Consider the following 20,612-nt stretch of genomic DNA (forward strand, 5'->3'; position numbering starts at 1 on the left):
GACATTTTTTTTTTAATTTTTTGTCAGTGTACCCATCAGTGGAACCGGGATGGTTGAAAGCAACTTATGAAGGCAAAACAGGACTCGTTCCAGAAAACTATGTTGTCTTCTTCTAATACTGTTTAGTGGATGGCAGTATCTTCATGGTATCCATGGTAACAATAATAAGTGCTATGATTTTATCTGACACAGATATGGGAATCAGCCCACTAAATGAAAAGTAAATTTCTGTTAAGTTTCTACACCAGCAGACTATGTAGCTCCCTATAAATGGAAAAGAAAAAAAAAAAATGCTTAAATTGCTTGCCATGCCATTCTTTTTATTTTTTACTTCTTGACTGGTTTCTTATTTTAAAATCTTTCTTCCCCTGTTTTTTCTGATAAGTAACTCTACACATTGTCTCTTCCATAACAATTGTAGAATCTCAAATACTGTGTTAAGTACTGTATCCCAGAAATTTGGAAACTAGAAATTTGCTGTAAGGATTTTTAGATATGTCCTTTACTGTCTGGCATTCTCTGAGGAACCTTGAAATCATTACTTAAAAATGTAATTTAAATTGTTCATTTATTTTTTTTCTTAAGAATTTACTTCTTTTATATATGATTGTTTTGCTGGTCCTAAACATTTCAAGGAATAAGTTTTTTTTTTAACATAAGTTTATTTTTATTTGTTTACCAAGTAGATGATATTCAAAAGGAATAATGTATATGATGTCTATAAATGAAATCAAATTAAGTCATACACTGATTTCAATATAAACACTCCACTCAGCATTCCAGATGCCTTCTGTGGGCATAGCAGGGATTAGCAAACTATTTCTGTCAAGGCCTGATAGTAAATATTTGGGAGTTTTGCAGACCGTGAAGGTCTTCACCATAATACCCAACCCTGCCATTGTAGCAGAAAGCACCCATAGACCATGAATAAGCAAATGAACATGGCTTACTTAGTACCAATACAACTTTATTTATGGACCCTGAAATTTGAAAATCAAAATTCTCACATGTCCTGGAATGTCATCCTTCTTTAACTTCTTAAAATCCATTTAAGAATAGAAGTATTTTAGCTGATGAGCCATACAGAACTGGTGGCAAGCCAGATTTGACTCATGGGTCTTGGTTTGCTGACGCCTGGTTAAGAGGATGTATAAAGCTATCTTTATAATTTGGGGGTTTTATGAAATTTTACTATATTAACATATAAATAACAACACATAACATGTAATTTTACTACATCAACATGATAAGTCATATGCATATATCATCTCCTAGTGGCATCACAAAATATAACTACAGTAATAGGAAAACAGTGTAAAAAGTGCAGTTTTAAGGCATGCAGCCTGAATTGTACTTGAGACACTGTGAAGTGTCAACGTATATTATTGTTATCTAATTTTAATTTTGGCTTTTGAGAAATTCTTGTACAAATGAATAAGATGTTTTTTAAAGACACTAGTAGAAAAGCTATGCGTTTTAAATTCTACACTTAATTGCAATAGAAACCAAACATAAAGATACAGGATTCTTAAATTATTTTGAGCCACAGAATTTAAAATTGCTTAGTCATCTTTAGCAGGAATAAAATCTGTACGTGATTTTCTTTTATGCTTTTCAGTTTACAGCCTTTATTAAGAATTCACTGAATTTATAAAACATAGAAATAGGTATTTACTACCAATTTAAATGTATCACCAACATCTAGTCATGCATCAGCCATTATTTCTGTTATTTCTATTTCAATTATTCTAAAATGTTATTTCTATAAATATCTGCATGTAGCAAAGAGCCTTTTTTCTCAAGATTCCAAAAAGCCAGTTGCTCACCATTGCCTCCCACAGGACTGGTCCACTGGGCCATGATATTTTACTTGTTACTTCGGAGTTCTCCACTGTACAGACACACTCAGGTATTGACTGCATAAAACTCTTTTTATGTGATTATATAATCTGTAGTCTCAATTTCTTCTACTTTAAATGAATGTTTCTAGAGTTAACAGGTTAAATTATGTGTCCACACATATACACACAACTATGTCTTGGAGCATTTATGCTTTTAAAATTAAAAATGGAATACTGGATTAGAACTTAAAAAGAATAACTGTAGGCAGAGTCACAACCAGAAATAAGTATCACTGCATTGAAATAAAGGAATGAAAAATATTTAATGTTGTAAAAATTAGTAATATAATGAAAAAATCTGATAAATGTTTATTTTTTACCTCCTGCTATTTGATCCTTGTATACTTATAATCAGGTGTTGCTAGAGCTTTTTGGTCTCTAGATCCTTGGTGGCCCTTACTAGTAATAATAACATTGCTAACACCCTGACTACCCTCTGCTGGAACAGAAGGTAGTTTTTCCAATGTACCAGTCCCTTAGTTATATGACACTCTCAGTTTAAACACCCTTGCCATCATCTGGCATCCTACTAGATTAGAACCTCTTAATGGCAAATTGATTTTCTTTCAAAGACCAACTTGACTCCAAAGAAAGATTCAGAATTCTACTTCACTTGCTGCTGCATAGAGAAATCTCAGCCTTCATTTTATTTTAACACAGACCAGAGTGTTCCTTCCTCTGAGTTGTCTGAGAGCTAATTCCACTGATGATCAGTAAGGAATTAAAGGTCTTGCTGTATAAGACATGAATGTGAAGCCCAGCTCTCCTTTCTCATACTGAGGCATTTATTGTGGCATTACTTACTATGGTCCCTTTTTTGAAATAGACATACAAGTGCTTTTTCAAATTGTACTTCTTTCTGCAGTTTTAACATTATAGACTTATGGGTATGGTCCTTTTTCCTTCATATTGATTATATGTGTAAGTAAGTCATGGCCATATACTGCAGACAGACTAATGCTGCTTTTCCTTAGAAATAATTTTCCTACAGATAAGGTGTTTATGAGCATTGAGAAAATCAAGACATGTGCTCTAAATTACATGAAGTATTAATTACACAAGAAGGTGATGGCAGTCATTGAAACAGGATCACATTAAAAGTTGTAACCACATTTCAATAATGAAACTTTAGCTTTTCGGGGACGGTATGAAGATATGTTAGAATTGCCACATGCACACCTTCAGAATGCACAGTGTGGACACCCTAAACACCTCTTACAGTATAATCAGTATGAGGGAGAGATTGATAAGTCTAAGTTAATCATCTTGTGTACATTGTGAAAATATCAAGTACAAAACATTTATATATTTAAAAAGTGACTCTTTTGTTATGCCATAACTTTACCAAGTTTATAGAAACTAGTCAGTTAACTAAAGGCTTTTCTTTGTGTAAATGTCTGAAAAGTAAAATAATCTTTGTATTCCTGTGAAGTCCATGAAGTATGAGGAAGTGCCATTTCTTCTTGTTTGATTTGAGTGGTTTTGGTAGTTGTCTTGGCTCTCTGTGCTTTGTAATGTGAGTGAGGGCAACCAAGTTTCTCAACAGTGGCTTCTTGGCTGGCTCTTTCAGGGATGGTGGAGGAAAAAAAATGTACTTTATAATCTCAAACTATCCAAGTTCCCAAGTAGGAAAAATAAAGATACACAATAACTTTTATTCTTACCCTATGATAATTGGTTTTACATATTGCAGCACGCCTTTTAAAAAAACACCAGGTTGAAAAAAAAAAGAAAGTCCATTAGGTTGTAAGGAAAAAAAGTTTAGCACCGTAATCCTGTGGTGATAACCTCATTCACCTTATTACTCCCAGCCTCATTGTTCAAGTCTGTGTTTATTTCTGATATGAGAAGGATATCATTCCTATGGATGCTGGTGTAGGAGAGTCCTTCAGAGCCTTCTTTCAAACAACTGTACCTGTAGTATACCCCTTAATTATGTATTCAGGATGCTTTAATTAGCATTTAGAGCTCCAATTTGAATTATATTTTATTGACTTATTGACTTACAAGTCAGTAAGACCATTTACAGTCAGATTTTGTTCTTTGTTTTTACAGTACCTTGGTAACTTGCAGCCGTTACTATGTATGATCTAATAACATCACTGAGTAGGACCCCAAATCATATCTCCTGGTAAAGAAAAAAACAAGAGAATTTACTATTGTCCAGAAGTTATTTTGCACTTGACTAAAGGTTTCCCATTATGGTAAAAATTGCTATTTACTTTTGGTTCCTGTCTTTTTTGGTTACCTTCAAAAATCAAAACCATTTTTACAAATGAAGTTAACCTTTTTGAATAGTCTATGTCCTGCCTGTCTCCTGTTGAGCTACAGACTTATTGCCAGCTATTTATCAACTGGTCTTAGTTGATACATTCACTGTATCCATTAGTTGTCACCAAAATCTCCCTGCTTCAAATGTGCAATCTTAGATGAACTCTGGCTTATAAGTGACATGTGCTTTTAAAGGATCAGATCAATAATAAATAAGATTTTTCATTTTTTATGGCAGCTGCATCCACTGTTTTAAATCAGGAATTTCAAATAATGTTGACAGCACTCGCAGTGAGCCATTGGCAGAAAACCGATCTGAATATTCTAGAACAGTGTTCAGAAGCTGTTGTATTAGTTAGGGAAGCCAGTAGGTCATCACTTCCCTCCCTGGCCCTCAAGAGAGATGCCAGGTTCAGAGGTAGAACGTTTCTTGGTGCTATGGGGAGAAATGGAGTCTGTGTGTTTACTGAGGAGTCCCAAAAGGCAGGAGTCATTTATAGTTATTACAAACATAAATATCCATCATCCAAGATGTTCATTATAGGGCTATGTTAGGAATTTAAGTAATGGAGGGGGGTGGGGGCCAAAGGTGCTGACACCACCTAATTATGACCACTTTCTCCCCTTTGTACCATCTGCCATCTCTCAGCAGTGTTTCCTTTGGGCTTTACCCTTCCAGGGTTGAGAGTAGCCTGACTTTGCCTTAAATCCATTCAGTCTCTTAGATTAAAAGTGTGCATTGTTTTCTCTATGGCAGCATGTTAGAAGTTTTACATATGGCTTTGCATCTTCATTTACCTTTTTACAAACACTGACTGCACATGATTTATGCTTAAAGTCAGATATCATCACATTGAGGGCTGTGACTTCAGGAAGATCTGAAACCTTTACAACTAAATAGGGAGTTTGGCAGGGAAGATGACATTTTTTTAAAAATTCAGAATCCTATTTATATACTGTTAAAATTTAAAGTACTATAGTTTATATTAAAATTGAATATTTAGATATTATATTTCAGTACTAGGAATTTTTTTGTAGCCACTAACATGACAGATTAATAAATATGATGAAAATGATTGTCAGTAAATTATCATATTGAATTGTTTGTAGTGTTTCTGTATTTGTCTTCACTTTGTGTATATATACACACATATACAAAAATATGTAAATAACCTCATGTTATTCCTAATTTCAATTGCCACATATCTTTAATGTATGTTGACACTGTATTTTAAATTACTTAAAAAATAAACCATGTAAGCACATTTTAATTTAGTCTTTGTACTTCAAGAGCCACTGTGTTGGATTCATATAGAGAGAAAAACAAAGTTTCAAATACTGTGAATGGTCATTTTGAGTGTGGCTGAGTGGAAAATCATAGAATTAATAATCTTTTCCTGACAGTTGGACCTTTTCCTAAGAAATTGGCATTATGACAGATCAGGAAAATGTTAATGTTGGTACCTATTAATGATGCACGTGTCTACCAGAGAGAGAAGTAGATGAGCCACAAACAAAATATCAAATATAACAGGTATGCAGGCTTACCCAAAAATATAAGTTTGCAAAAGTTTACAAATGTGCTATGGAAGAAGTATCAGCATGAAAACTACACCCTTAGTTTTTTATTAGTTTTATGACCCTTTTGGTCACTATTTGACTTCTACCTAAAATTTTGTTTTTCTGTATCAGAAAAAAAGAGAATCATGTATTTATTTTGTGCTGCTAGGGTGGATTGTTGGAGCGCAACACTTACCTTGCAGAACCGTAAGCCTGACAGATTAATAATAGGTCCACTGAGCATACAACCTGATTTGCTCAACTGGATTGTACCTTCCTCAGTATTAGAAGAGAAGCGATAAATTCATGACACAAGACTGTTGAGATAAAAAGACTAATGTGAATAAATTCCAGTATGAGTAAGCAGGAAAGGACTCCTAGTATAGATATTAGAAATCATTGTGGATCAGCCACTGTTTGGGAATGTTGGGTTGGAAGGAATCAACCTAGGCTGGACTCCCTTATAATAACTGATATTTTAGAAATAGCAAAAACTAACTCCCAATAGCCAAAACTAGAATGGTTTGAACAACAAAATAAGTAATATATCAGATGATTGGGTTATGACCCAAATTATAAAATATCCATGAATCTATACTGATACAAAGGACAATAAATTTTGTTTATGTAAACACATGTAAAATAGGGAAGAGACAGATACTCTTCAGAGAAGAATTCCAAATAATTGGAATTATTCTACTCTTTCCTCTAGGTGGTAGAGTTTAACTTTTCCCTTGTTGAGGATGGGCTGTTAGACTTAGTGACTAATTTCCAAAAAGAGTATGGAAAACGATTGTAACTTGACAGAGAAGCCTGTCAGATACTATCCTAACCAAGTGATAAAAGTTAACATCATCCGTGATACCATGTGGTTATCTTGTAATCCATAATATGATGTGATGAGAAAAGCCTGTCAACTCTGTGGTTTTCTTTCCCCAAACCCATATCTCCAGTCTAATCATAAACAAACACCAGACACATCTGGATGGGGGCCATTCTACAAGATAGATACTAAATCAGTAATTCTCCAGACTGTCAAGGTAATGAAAAATAAGAAATTGTCACAGATAAAAGGAGAACTGGGAGACCAGACAGCTGAATGCATTGTGAATCCCTGGATTAGATCCTAGAAGGGAAAGAAGACATCAGTGGAAAAACTCATGATATCCAAATAAAGTATAAAATTTAGTTAAGAGTGAAAAAAAAAGAAAACAGTAACAAAATCAGCCACAAGATCGTGACATGAACTAGAGCCACCTTATCTCCTTTTTGGAATTTAAGTCACTTTTATTCAAGATTTAAATACTTTCACGTTTTTCCCTACTAAATTTTGGGATCTGTGAGCAGGACATACCACTAGTTCATTGCCGGGTTTCAGGCAGTTGAGATCAGCTTGGTATACACCACGGCCCGCCCCTTTCATTAAATGAATAAATTCACTAGCAAAGGAATAATCATTGTAAACTGTTTCAGGATTTAGATAATGCAGTTGTAGGCTTGGGTTGTTTTCTGTCTGTGTCTTCTTGCCCAGGAATAGTGGAATTCATTCTTTAACATCCTGTGAATGTATGGTTCACCATACATATGTATATATCAGTGGAGTAAACATATCCCCCCACACACGGATATTATGTGTTCTTAAGGATTAGACACAGATTTGCTCTTCTCAGCACTGGACCTATAAAAACTTGGTTGATTGAGCTGAATGATTTAAGGATGATGTTGAAGAACTCAACTTCCTAAACCATTAAACACAAAATAACCCCAAAAGAAGCTATGTTAAACTTAAAGTTGAATTTCTTGAGCCAAAGAAGTTGTACTGTTAAAATTTCACACAGCCAAAAATTTAGAAGCAAAATCTTTTCCAAGTTTTTTATACAATGGTTCAAGTTGTTTTTAAAAAAAAAAAATGTAGATGAAAACATTTGAAACCTCTTTATGTAGGATGCCCTTGGAAACACAAATCCCCAAAATACTGAAATTGAATGCTTGTGAATGCTGTTTCTGGATGTTTAGGGTAAATGAGTCAAGCATGGCATTCAGCAGGACTCTGCTTGTTGATAGAAATTAGTTACGTAGAAATTAGTTATCTGAAACATTCTACCTCCAAATTGCCGGAAGCCTGTCTCCTGAAAAAGATTCTCAGGATAGGCTGGGCTAGAGAAAGAAAAATAACAGCCTATCTCCCAATCCTCATTATGGTTTTAAATATTCACTAAATCACCTATTTACAGAAAGATTTTTCACAGAATGAATGAATCATAAGTTGCCTTAGCAAATATACAGTTTAAATGCCTTTCAAGCATTTTTGAAGTAACAATTATTTCTTCAAATAAATCTGACTTGAAACAATATGTTAAATATGATCCAAGCTACTAGAATGTGTGCTTACATGTGTGTTAAAGAATGCCTTCCTTCCTCCATCCAGGCCCACAGCCTATCTGGCATCTCCCTAGAACACTTAGGGCTTTTTAGAACAAGTATGGAAATGACTTAGTCTAAATTTCTGCAAATTTGGAGACTGGGGCCATATCAACCCCTTTATAGCAGAATCATGACTCTTCTCTCTGCTGTTATCTGACCACTAACTTCTTGAATATGTGGGGAGGGTAGCTTCTCCTATGCTTTCATCTTTCTGAAGTCTAACCTTATCTGAAAAGGATATCCTCTGATAAATATCTTCCCTGATAGGCACACAGGGAGCAGAAAAGCCAAAAAAGTAAGATTCAACCAGACTTGGCTGTTTAAGGAGAAAGACTTTTTTTTTTTTCTTAATTTTTGGTTTGTGAAAATTTCTGAAAATAGGTATAAAATACCTAGCCTAGTGCCTTGTACCTAGTAGGTATTACTGGATAGCTATATTAAAGACTCCAGGGGTTTTATAGTTGAGTTTGCAGATTTCTGATGTAAATGGCAAAAGAATCAGTGAAACATCAAACAGTATCAATAGAAGTTAAATCATGGCTCCCAAATGTATGGTCAACAGCCACTAAGCAAATGTTCTCCCTTACACTGTTACATGATCCTCTGATACTACTAGACACAGCCACTGGGTGTCTCTCTCTCTCTCTCTCTCTCTTTTTTTTTTTTTTTTTTTAGGAAAGAACACAGACTGGAAGGTTAGTTTCTCTGACCGAATGTCACATAGTTGGTGGTGGTAGAGCTACAAGGTGTCGTTCTTTGAAACTCAGTACTCTTTACAATGAACCACCTTTTTAGTACACCAAGTGAAGTATGATAAAGCTTTATGTATCACCACACTTGAAAGAGTTCTTTGGCAAACAAGCTTATCCAGAAGAAAGATGAAGTTGGTGAAGAGACTAGAAACCCTGTCCTCTGAAAAATGTTTTAGATCAGAGTGTTGCTCCTCCCAAGTGTGACCTTTGGACCACTTTAAAAGCTGTTTACAAATGCAGAACCTCAATCAGGATCTGCATTTTAACAAAACTGCAAGATAATTTAGATAAACAGGGCAGTTTGAAAAGCACAGGTTTAGCAGAACTTTGAATGAGGCCTTTGGGGAGGCCTTTGGGAATATCTGAGGGCAAAAAAAGACTAGACTCATTTCTTATAAAGGCCAAAGATAGAATCTTGGAAGAAGTCACAAAGATTGAGATTAAGGTTTAAAAATAATTTTATCATCAAGTATTCTAAAAAGAGAACTCAAGAAACAGCTTTCCATTGTAGGGAGTGTTTAAGTGCATCTGGGTGACTGACCGTTTGTCAAAATTTCACAGAGAAAACAGAAAAATTCAATGAGTATTTGAACCAGTCTCAAAAAGCAATTCTCCAGCACCAAGACCTGTGCAAGTCATTGGAAATCTTGAGTAAATTAGGTATTATCCTTCCTTTCAAGAGAACCATGGTTTATTTGGGTAACAGGTAAGTAAAAGTCAGTAATGTGTATATGATGAAATGCTAAAAAGAGTAAGTATTGGGGTGCAGAGAAAGGGCACTATTCTGAACCCAGAAGATGGCAGAAGTGATGAAAAAGAAGATAGGTTGGATATAGAGAAAGACAAGTGTGAATTGATTGTAACTTGGTGGATGATGTCATCATCCAGCCAAATTTTGGCTGAGGTGAGAAGCTGAAAGGAGTGGAGCTCCCTGTAATAGATTGGGATTCCACGTTGCATGGAGGAAGAGGGAAATAGAGGAGTTGGGGAGAGGGGAGGAATAGAGTGGGTGATAGGGAAGGGCTGGGATAAGCTGTATTTATTCTTTTTTTATGTCTTCATCCTTTCAACTAACATAGTGCCACGCACTGTTGTAGTTGCTCAGCATTCAGAAAAGAATTAGACATGGTCTTTGTTCTTAAGGAGTTCATAGTTCAATGAAGGAGACAGACATGAATTAAGGTAAGTGTGATAGAGGTACAAAGTGTGAAAACACACAATAACCCCAAAATTTATAGGGGAAAGGAAGGCAGAGAGGATCAGAGGAGGTTTTATACACAGAAACATCCTAAGTAAACCCTAAAGGATAGAACATCACAGAGAATGAAGACCTAAAGACTTAAAGTTGAATGAAGTTTCTGATGGATTAGATCTAGTTCTAAGTAGCTGCAAAGCTGAGTGCTTGCATGGGCACAGTGATGTCATTGTGGAAGCATAGGATGAGGTAAAAAAAAAATGTAAAAAACAGGATTGATTGTATGAAGACCAATCTGAGGAGGCAGTGAGGTTTAGGGAGGAGAATGGTGTACTCAGATTCACCTTTAGAAAGACTGGAATGAAGGGGTGAGTTCAAATGAATGTTGTGTCCGGCACTGCAGGAATGGGGCTGGAGAGGCAATGTTTCGTAAACACTACAAAAATGAACAGGCCAGACAAGGAAATGACTCATTTGATAGGTCAAAGTGACATGACATGACCATTTTGAATGAGTAATTTAGAGGATTCATATGGGCTCAGATGTCTGTAGGTTGCTGAGGAAGGAATCAGCAATAAAGACAGTGAGCAAAGTTTATCAAGGCTGAAAGAGGCTGCCAAAAGCACTGGGCAAAGTGAGTGGCTAGAACTGGTTAGTAAATTTGGTGATGTGGACTCACTTTGCCTAAGCTATTCCTCTTTTTGGGAGCACTGCAGGCACTGACAAGCAAGGCTTGGAGATTGATGGCTTAATGCCTCCCCATAAAATCCAGGGGCTTTCACTTGAGTTTCAAGGGTAGGCATAGGTGGTGGGGTGGGACGTGTGAATTCCCTAGGTTGTATAGTAAATGTATTATGTCTAGGTATGCACATTTTTCCCCCAGGAAGAGGGGCCATAGATAACAATGATTCAAAAATTTCCACTCCACATTTGACCTACCTCCTCCCCAACACTAAGGGTAACAAATGAGTGCTGCGTTCACAGTAGCTAAAAGTTGTGGCTGGAATGTCTGTTTGAACCCAGGGTCCCCACTGTGGAAGACCAGAGTGGAGTTTAACTTGGGGCCAGCTTGGTCTCTTCCCGTATCAGCCTGAGAAAGGAATGATTCTCTGTAGATGAAGCGTAAAAGCACAGGCCAGCCCAGTAATTTGTGCCTGTTTGATGAGGGAATGCTTATAGAGACCACAACAGGTATCAGGGGAAAATAAAGAGGAGGGGCCACTGAGTGTTGCAGAACATTTAGGCTCCAGTCTTCATTCAGTCTGTTTCCTGGGGCTGGGTTGTGACCAGCTAAGGAGGTAGCTTTTTTTCTGTTTTGTGAACTTAGGAGATCCATGTGCCAGAAAGAATTCTTCTGGCACTTGTAGAGCAAAAAAGGGCCCTGTCATTCTCTCCCCCATGACCTTTGAGGAGTCCAGGAGCAGGCCAGGTTTTGCTCTACCTAAGAATTGTTGTGTGGTGTGAAGTACAAAGCTATGGAGTTGTAGGGTGAGTGAAGCTGCAAAAAGTGGCAGAGCTTGGCTTTGCCCAGCCTTTCTTGCTGCTGGTGTCAAGGCTCACCTGCTGCAGACCCCTCCCTGGATGGGTGGGTTGTTTGTTTTTGTCTGTTTTTTTGCTTGGAAGCCAAGGCTAAAATAACTCCAAAATAGGAGTAAGTAACAATGTCCTCCTTAAGTACTTAAACATGGTATATCATTCTGTTTCCGGTCTGAAAACAGAACACCCCCTAGTAAGTAGAACAGGTTAAAATTAATATAATTAATGTGAAAGGTGACTATTAAAGAGCCTGACATGAAGCTCTAAGGAATACAGAGATAGTACATGGTGAAAGCAGCTACACCTGTAAGGCAAAGGGAGAGTACAAAGGAACTAAGAACTAAGAAGAGCCCACTTGAGGGTGAGATACAGACCTTATTATAAAGGGTATGGCTACCACAGGATACACAACAGACCGGTTGTTAGAAAGTTGCTAGTGAGTGTGGACCAGAGAACTGACAATGTGTGGCGGAGAAACTAGCTGGCGGGTTCCAGTTATGAGCAAGGACCACAGAGGTGAGTGCCACTGGGCTGCCCCTACCTGATCTGCTTAGTGTCCCTCTTCCTCTCAATTGACAAAGCCTAATGTTGCACCAAGGGATGAGGTCTACCCCCAGTGCCATAAAGCAGGGATAATGTCTTTGGAACTGAAGGCAATGTAGTGGTAACTGACACACTTGTAAACACTGTTTACCACAGATCAACAGCAAAATGTTGGAGTCTTTTTCTATTTAATTAGAAAACAGACAAGATTTCTATCTTAATGATTAATCAACACCATGTGGCAAGTTTTTGCAAATTTGGTAAGATAAAATGAAATAATTGGTATGCTTCTTGCATAAAAGCAGATAAAAAGATAAATTTTTTTTTATTTTCAGAAAATATGATTATGTACTTCAAAAACCAAGACACTCTACCACAAAACAGACAAAATAATCTGTTGGAATTGATAAGAGAATTTGATAAGGTGTATGAATATAAAGTAATCATAGAAATTAAGAGATCTTTTCCCCTGTCTTGGTAATAACCAATAAAAATTAGAAGAAATAACATTTATGACAGCAAAAAAGAATAAAATGCATAAGAATACATGAATCAAGAAAGTTAAGGGACCTATATGATGAGGAAATCCAACATCTTCTGAAAAGACTTAACATAAGACCCATCTTTTAGGATGGTAAGAATTAATACTTTAAAAATGCCAACATTCCATATATTAATTCTAATTTTAATGGAACTTAGGATTCTATTTCTATTCTTCTTCTTAGAAATAGACAAATGATTTGAGGCTCATATAAAAAAATCTGTTCAAAAAAAGACCAAGAGATTTTTGACAGAAAATAATGAGGGCAGTATTTATTCTATAAGTTATTAATATAATTTTAAGTTATAGAAATTAAAACACTACAATATTAGCATTGGATTGAGCAAGTATTTAGTTAAAAAAAAAACCAAAAGTATATTCAAGCATATGAAGAAACAAATGTATGATAAAATTTAGTAATTAAGTTAGGTTAATTTAATAATTGGCTATCAAAAGGGAAGGAAACAGAATTAGACCTCCTTCACACTTTATACAAAATAGATTTATAGAAGAATTTAAAATCCTAACAGTTAAATAAAAAAAAATTAGAGGGACTATCAGGAGTTTGTGTTGGGGAGACCATCTTAAAGCAAGAAACAACAAAATCTCAAAGGAAAAGACAGTCTTAATGACAAAGTTCTTAAATTTTATACAGTAAAAACATATAAAGTTGAAAGATGCCTTTTAGACTGGAAAAATATTTGTAAGAGACAGAGATGATATCCTTAATATGCAAAACACTCCTATGAATTAACTGGGGGAAAATAATGTGGAAATAGGATCAAGGGACCCCATGAGGCAATTTAGAGAAGAGGAGATGCACATAAACGTTTGCAAAGATGTTCAGCCTCATTATTTTTAAAAAATGCAGATTAAACTGACAATAAGATACCATTTTCCACCCAGATGACTGGCAAAACTATGGAGATCACATCTAGTTCTGTGGAGGTTGCAGGAAAATGAGAACTATTATCTGTGAATTACTCCAACATTTTGATCCAAAATATTTAGCAAAATTTGATAAAAAAAAAATTAAATACACATATGCTATGACCCCTGTAATTGGATTCCATTAATCCAATTTTGGGAAATGTATAAGCACCAGTATAAAAACTTGTTCAAGGATGTGTAATATGATATTTCATAGTTTCAACAGCTTATATAAACAGTGGGTATAAAAAGACACAATATTCTTAATTTCCAAAACTAACTTTAAATTCAAACCTTAAGACTCCAGCTTGCTTTCTGAGGGACAATTTGATTTAGGTGCTTCCAGATAAATTCAGTTCAATAAGCAATTTTTAAAAAAACATTAAGTATAATTTCCTAGTTTGTGGTTTCCAATGATGAGATTTTAGTTGAGCTTTGAGGAAAGAGAGGAGTAGGACCAACATAAGAGGTGAGTGCATGTGTGTGTGTGTGCATGTGTGTGAGAGTGTTGGTTGAGTAAACAAGAGAGGCACATCCCAATGGAATAACAATAATAATATTGAACTGAAAATGAAATTGAAACTAAGATTATCCCAACTGGCCAAGATAACTTTACCCTCCTCAGTTGGCTTTGAACATCTTATGTTTATTGCTGCAGTGATTATTACTTTTCTGAATGCATTACAGCAGACAAGCAAGAAGATTAGCCCCTGCCTACTGAGATGTGCATAATGTCCCCAAGGAATGTGATGCCTTCCAGGAATTTGATATTCTTATTTTTCCGAGTGGATGGTGTCCTATTTTCATCCTGCCTGAGCCTACGAAAGAGAACGTAAGTTTTTATTTAGAAGTCCCTAAATTTATATTGTGTTTTATTTATTTATTTATTTATTTTTTTAAATATATATTTTATAAGATTTTATTTATTTATTTCACAGAGAGAGAATGAGAGAGAGAGAGCACATGAGAGGGGGGAGGGTCAGAGGGAGAAGCAGACTCCCTGCCGAGCAGGGAGCCCGATGCGGGACTCGATCCAGGGACTCCAGGATCATGACCTGAGCCGAAGGCAGTCGCTTAACCAACTGAGCCACCCAGGCGCCCTTGTGTTTTAAATTTTACAAGTTAAACTTCATATTAATTCACTTTTAAAATTCTCCAGATTTTGCAAAATAGGAAATATAATCATCTTATTTTAAGTATAGCAATTAAGACTTATAGAGGTTTAATGGTTGTACTTCGTAGAACAGGACTTGCACTAAATATTTTCAAACCAACTTCAATGCTTTTTTCCTTAAACCAGTGTTTCCCAATTTCAGGTGTCATGTATCCCCTATATAATTTTTGCTATGCCCAACTATAACCTTAATATTATTTACTTAAGACAACCAACTTAAATCTAGGACAATGACTAGGTTTTTTTATTTTTAGTCTTGTCATAGCAATATATATGAAATATGTGGTAGGTGTGTTAGCCACTTTTCCCTAATATATGTTAAAAACAAATACATAGCTATAAATTCTGTTTAGGTGAGAAACATTACCTTAAATAAACCAAATGCCTCTCAGAAGTTTTAAAAGAGTTGACTTCATTAGTATTTATGAGATTTGATTAATGAGTTCTTTAGACACTCTTGACTCTGGAAAACAAACTGAAGGTTGTGGAAGGGGAGGTGGGGGGGTATGGCATAACTGGGTGATGGGCATTAAGGAGGGCATGTGATGTGATGAGCCCTGGGTGTTATACACAACTGATGAATCATTGAACAGTACATCTGAAACTAATGATGTACTATATTTTGGCTAATTGAATTTAAAAAAACTTGATTAATGAAAACAGCAGGGAATTACCAACCTACCAACAGACCAACTGTTCTCTACTTTCTGTGGGTGGGGATGGACAAGGCAGGAAGAATCAAAATTCTGAATTATGATTGGTGAGTGTGGTAGGTATTCTTCAAGAAGTGGCAGTCTTCACTATCAATTCCTTCCTTCCCTGTATGTACATGCCTCTCCACCATCAAAAACTGAAGCTATTAATCCTCCCCCTGAATCTAGACTGGATTTATGACTTGCCTTAACTAATAGAATGTGGTAGAAGTGCTATGGCAGCTCTTGGTCTAACTTTAACAGTTTGGCAGCTTGGGGAAGACAGCCACTATGCTGCAAAGTAGTTTGGATTAGTCTAATCAATTACTTGATGCCATGTGAGGGAAAGAAGGAGGCCACAGAAAGGAGCACCAAAGTACTAAACATGTGAGTGACACCATCTTCGACCTTCTAACCCAGCCCAGAGGCCAGACAACTTCTGTGGGTTAGGAGAATGAGCCTCCCCAAACTCTGACACATAAAATTATGGTAAATAATAAATTGCTTTAAGCCACTAGATTTTGGCATGTTTTGTTATGTAGCAATAGACAATTGAAATAATAATTATGGGACCATAGCATTGGAAATACCTGAGTTCTTCTGCTTTATAGCTGAGTATGGTAAAGACTGTTGGTTGTTTCCCATTGTTCTTAAGGTTTTTCTTTCTCTCACAGTAATAGAAACTGCAACTTTTAGCTAGGGAAATAACAGTTGGAAAATAAAGATTACATTTCCTAGCCTTCTTTGGTGTTGTGTGTGGCTATGTTACTAAGTTTCAATCAATGCAATAAGAAAATAAATGCATACAACTTCATTGTTGGTTCTTAAAGATAGGAGACAAGCTCTTACTGTCCCCAATTCCTTCATACTGCTTCTTGGAAGGTGGGTGATTTTATACCACACAGATAAGTACACTCTCTAGATTTGATGGAGCAACAAGATAGAAGTCATGATCCCTGCATGATTTCATGGAGCAGAACTACCATCCTTTATAGACCATCTGCTTATTACGTGAAAGAGAAATTTCCATTTTGTTTAAAATCTCTGTTTTCTGTTACATGTAGCTGAATTTTTATGTTAACTAATTAACTTGGTTTCTGCAGACCTGCAGATCTTGGAAACAGTGTTCCTCAGGAGAAGGAATATAAAGGCTATGAGCCCAAGAGCTGCCCTAGTAGCTTTCCATGAGGCCAAAAGCTGCCAAGAGACTAATGTGAAAGTAGGTATGATTGGCTACTTACACAAGTAAGTATAATCCTCAAAGGTAAAGAAGAGCTGTGTCCTCCAGCTGAGTATGTGTATGGTTTTAGGGTGTGCTAAATTCAGGAAATAGACTCTGGATCTTATCCCCTGCCTTGTATCCTGCATTATAATATCACTGAAACAGATAGTGCCTGGTTACATCTGTCCATTAACTATTTGTGGTCCACTAGACTATGAGCTCTATAAAATCATATTATATTTGCCTAGGGCAGGAGCTCTGCATAAGTTGCCTATCCAAAGTCTGATCTCCCTCCTTCCTTAATAAAAACTTGGATTTGAAAAACTCTATAGTTGAAAAAGTCTCAGACTCCTTTGCAATATGGAATCTATCTGATACAGTTTCTGCCAATGAGATAAGTAAAAGTGATAAATGCAAAGTTTCTGGGAAAGTTTTGTTTTTGTAATAAGTGCTACTGCTACCCCCTATTCCTTGTGATTTTCCTCTTATTCTTCCTGCCTGGAAAATGGATGGAAGTGGAGCAATCATTTTGTGCCATAAAAATAAAAGCAAGAAGGAGCTTGGGACATTTATATTATCATGGAAGCTGGATTAACTCCAAATTGTTGTTTTATGAGAAATACCCATTATTTGGTTAAATGTGGTAGTAAAGTTTCTTTCATAGTCAGTCAAATGAAATACCTTGCCTCCTCATCATTTTATTAAACCAAACCATTTGCAGAACTAAAGAATATCAATCATGTAGAAAGGACACACTTAACATACATGGTGGCTGAGTACTGCTAATTTCATGTGTGTCCTTCAAGGAACCAGAAACTCTTGTTTGTGAGATATGACTTAACATATATATGTATGGTGTATAAATGTATACATTTAAACCTTTACTGAGTCATGTTTCTTTCCATTTATATGTTCAGTGGCTGAAATCACCAATCCAATTACATATTATAGAGTTGTAAACTTTAACCTTAAAAATGAATGTTTTGTTCATAATAAATTTTGTTTATAATTCCATGAGAATACAATGAATCTGCTTAAGAAGTTATTCATTGCAACAAATAGCTCACAGCAACACAGTTCAACTAGAAACAGTGCATTTTATACAGTAAATGCTTTCTTTGTACCCTTCTCCTCTCACTTTTTAGAGCATTGCTCTACTTCAGATGGGCAAGATAGGTTTGTAGACAGAAAGGCCAAGGAGAAAGTAGAAGGAAGAGAACATTTAGGGGTAGTGGAGTGACAGAGATGAGGGGCTCTGTAGAAGGCCTCTGAACATGGGATGTCACCATTTATGGCCAGAGACCCTTATAGAATGTTGAGCACTCGTGAAGGGTCCAAATGAACAGGAGACTTTTTCGAGTGACAACATGAATGAATGTTATGGATGGGTCTGAAACCCTACATTCTAGGCTCCAGTCCAATGTTGCTCTCTGCAATTGTGCAGAACCTCAATTCCCTCATTATCAAGGAAGACATATATATCTCATTAGCTTTACATAACATTTTGACTTGCTAATTATAAGTGTAAATTGTATTTCAGTATGTGTGCTTATACTTGTGGACATTTTGTTCTTATAGATTCACTGGCCCACAGGAATTGTAGTTTAATGGAAATAGGGCTGGGCTTGGAGCCAGAAAACCTGGCTGGAATAGACCTAGTTGTTAAGCCATAGACCTGGTTGTATAATTTTGTGCAACTCTTGGGCGCCTGGGTGGCTCAGTTGGTTAAGCGACTGCCTTCGGCTCAGGTCATGATCCTGGAGTCCCAGGATCGAGTCCCACGTCGGGCTCCCTGCTCAGCGGGGATGTCTGCTTCTCCCTTTGACCCTCTTCCCTCTCATGCTCTCTCTCTTTCTCTCTCGCAAATAAATAAAATCTTAAGAAAAAAAATAATAATTTTGTGCAACTCTTATCTGTAAGCCTCAGAAAAATAGAGATAATAGTCATCTTACAGTGTGTTATGAAGCTTTTATAAAATAGCGTAGTTGTCCCACAGGACTCCCCAGTAAAACTGAAGAGATGAAAGATAGAAGCATCGGAAAGGGGTGTGGCCAAGCCGTATGGGTTAGCAGGGGTCTCAAGCTTGAATACCTACAAGTTCATGCAGGTAATACAAAGGTGTGAAGTAGTAACTCTGTGGTGATTTACAGAGTACTGGCCCTGGAGGGCATAAACTTCTGAAGCTCAAACTGATTGTTGTTATGTAAAAAATGTAGGCTTAGATTTTCTGATTTTTAAAGAGATGCCAGGAATGTGGGTGCAAAACTTTGTTTTCAAAATAATGGCAAATACTTCAGAATGTTAAAAGATTGTTGGACCAAACAACATAACCATGGATGTAGTTAGTGGGTACTGGTTTGTGATCTTTGAGTTTCAGTGGATTTTAGGGCAGGGCTTCAATTTTTCTTTTCTTCTAGTTTAAGAAAACCTGTTGGCTGAGGAGACTCTTACAAATATCTGAGGTTCTTGTCTCCAGCACAACTTCTTAATTTACCTTACAAGTAAACAGGCTCCATTAAAAACAAACAAACAAACAAACAAAAACACAGGAGAGCCCAGCCAAATAAAAGGTGTTGAAAGGAAGTTGCCTTATTTCATCTGGAACAATGAGTAGGCAGAGGATATATCGGCTCTGTGTGTAAAGTAAGGATGATTGAATGTGACCAGGAAGTGGCCAAGAACATGAATATCTAAAAGAAGTAATCTAAAATAGGCTCACTGGGACATCAGAAAAAAACTCTTTTTTTTTTACCCACTGTCCAGCATCTTTTAGTTTGAAATCCTCAGGTATAGGACCAGTTGTCGTCAGTATAGTCAGGTCTTTGTGAATATGAAACACTTCATTGAAATCTTATTGTCTGAACATTTTCGTCCTGATCTCTATTTTTTGTTTTAGTTTTTGGAGCATCATCTGGGGAGAGGAGAGTTCTCTGCTGCTGCTTCATCCTAGCGAGAGAAGCCACACACTTACGCTGAGGTAGGATTTGACAAACACTTCTGAAACATAGGTTAAATCTATTAGAATCAACTGTTGGAAAATTCAAATTCCTCATAGCGTGGAGTTATTTATTACAGAGTAGATTGGAGGGATTATGTGGTGGGGAGTAGCAATTGCAAAAAAAAGGAGAGATCAGGTCTGTTGGGTTCTGACTCTGCTCTAAACCTTATGCTATTTGATCTCTTTTGGGAATTGCATTCAGATATGTAGATTTCTGGACTCCTTCCAATTCAACAGAGGAAACTGTGAGTAAGCTGCTTGTTTCTTTCCTCATAAATGATAGGTGAAGGGCTTAATAAAAAATAAAAATTAAAGAGAGAAACTTTCTGTTGTCTGGATAAGTACTTCATATTATATATCTCTATAAATTATATATCACATTTTTATCCATATATTTTATGCATCTACATATCTATCATATCTGTATATTATCTATATTATCTACCTATTACTATATGTTATCTATATATTACTATGTATTATCTATCTATATATCTATTATTTATATTATACATTTATATTATATAATATATTATATACATACATATTTACATATGTATATTTTAGATTATACATTTATATATTATAATATATTATACATAACATTACATATTATGTATACATTATACATTTATATATCATATATTATGTAATATCTATCTAATATCTAATATCTAGATATTACATATCTATCTGTATCTTTACATTTTCATAGAATTCTCCCACTTGGGTTTTTTTCCTCTTCCAAAAGCCACCTTGTATTGATGGTTTTACTCTATATTAGAATTCAGATAGCATAGTGGTTGAACTCTGAAGTTGCACTTCCGGATTTAAATCTGATTTTCTAAACCTCAATATCCTGACATGTAAAAT

General features: G+C 35.9%; 1 protein-coding gene across 7 annotated transcripts in view; it reads left to right on the forward strand.

Annotated features, from left to right (window-relative positions):
* ARHGAP42 (Rho GTPase activating protein 42) overlaps nt 1-20,612 on the forward strand; it is a 319,552-nt gene that overhangs the window by 282,666 nt on the left and 16,274 nt on the right. For 4 of the 7 annotated variants that reach the window (XM_064577199.1, XM_064577201.1, XM_064577203.1 and 1 more), the window contains one exon: nt 28-3,481. In XM_064577199.1, coding sequence (XP_064433269.1) covers nt 28-116 — 89 coding nt within the window. In that variant the 3' untranslated portion in view covers nt 117-3,481. Of the gene's footprint in view, nt 1-27; nt 14,486-16,622; nt 19,985-20,612 lie in introns of those variants that run through there. The other 3 variants (XM_064577198.1, XM_064577197.1, XM_064577196.1) reach the window with 3 other exon arrangements.

Source organism: Mirounga angustirostris, unplaced genomic scaffold (genome assembly GCF_029215605.1).
Source record: "Mirounga angustirostris isolate CCGP_5_RB_7025 unplaced genomic scaffold, mMirAng1.0.hap1 SCAF_13, whole genome shotgun sequence".
In the NCBI taxonomy this organism is placed as follows: Eukaryota; Metazoa; Chordata; class Mammalia; order Carnivora; family Phocidae; genus Mirounga; species Mirounga angustirostris.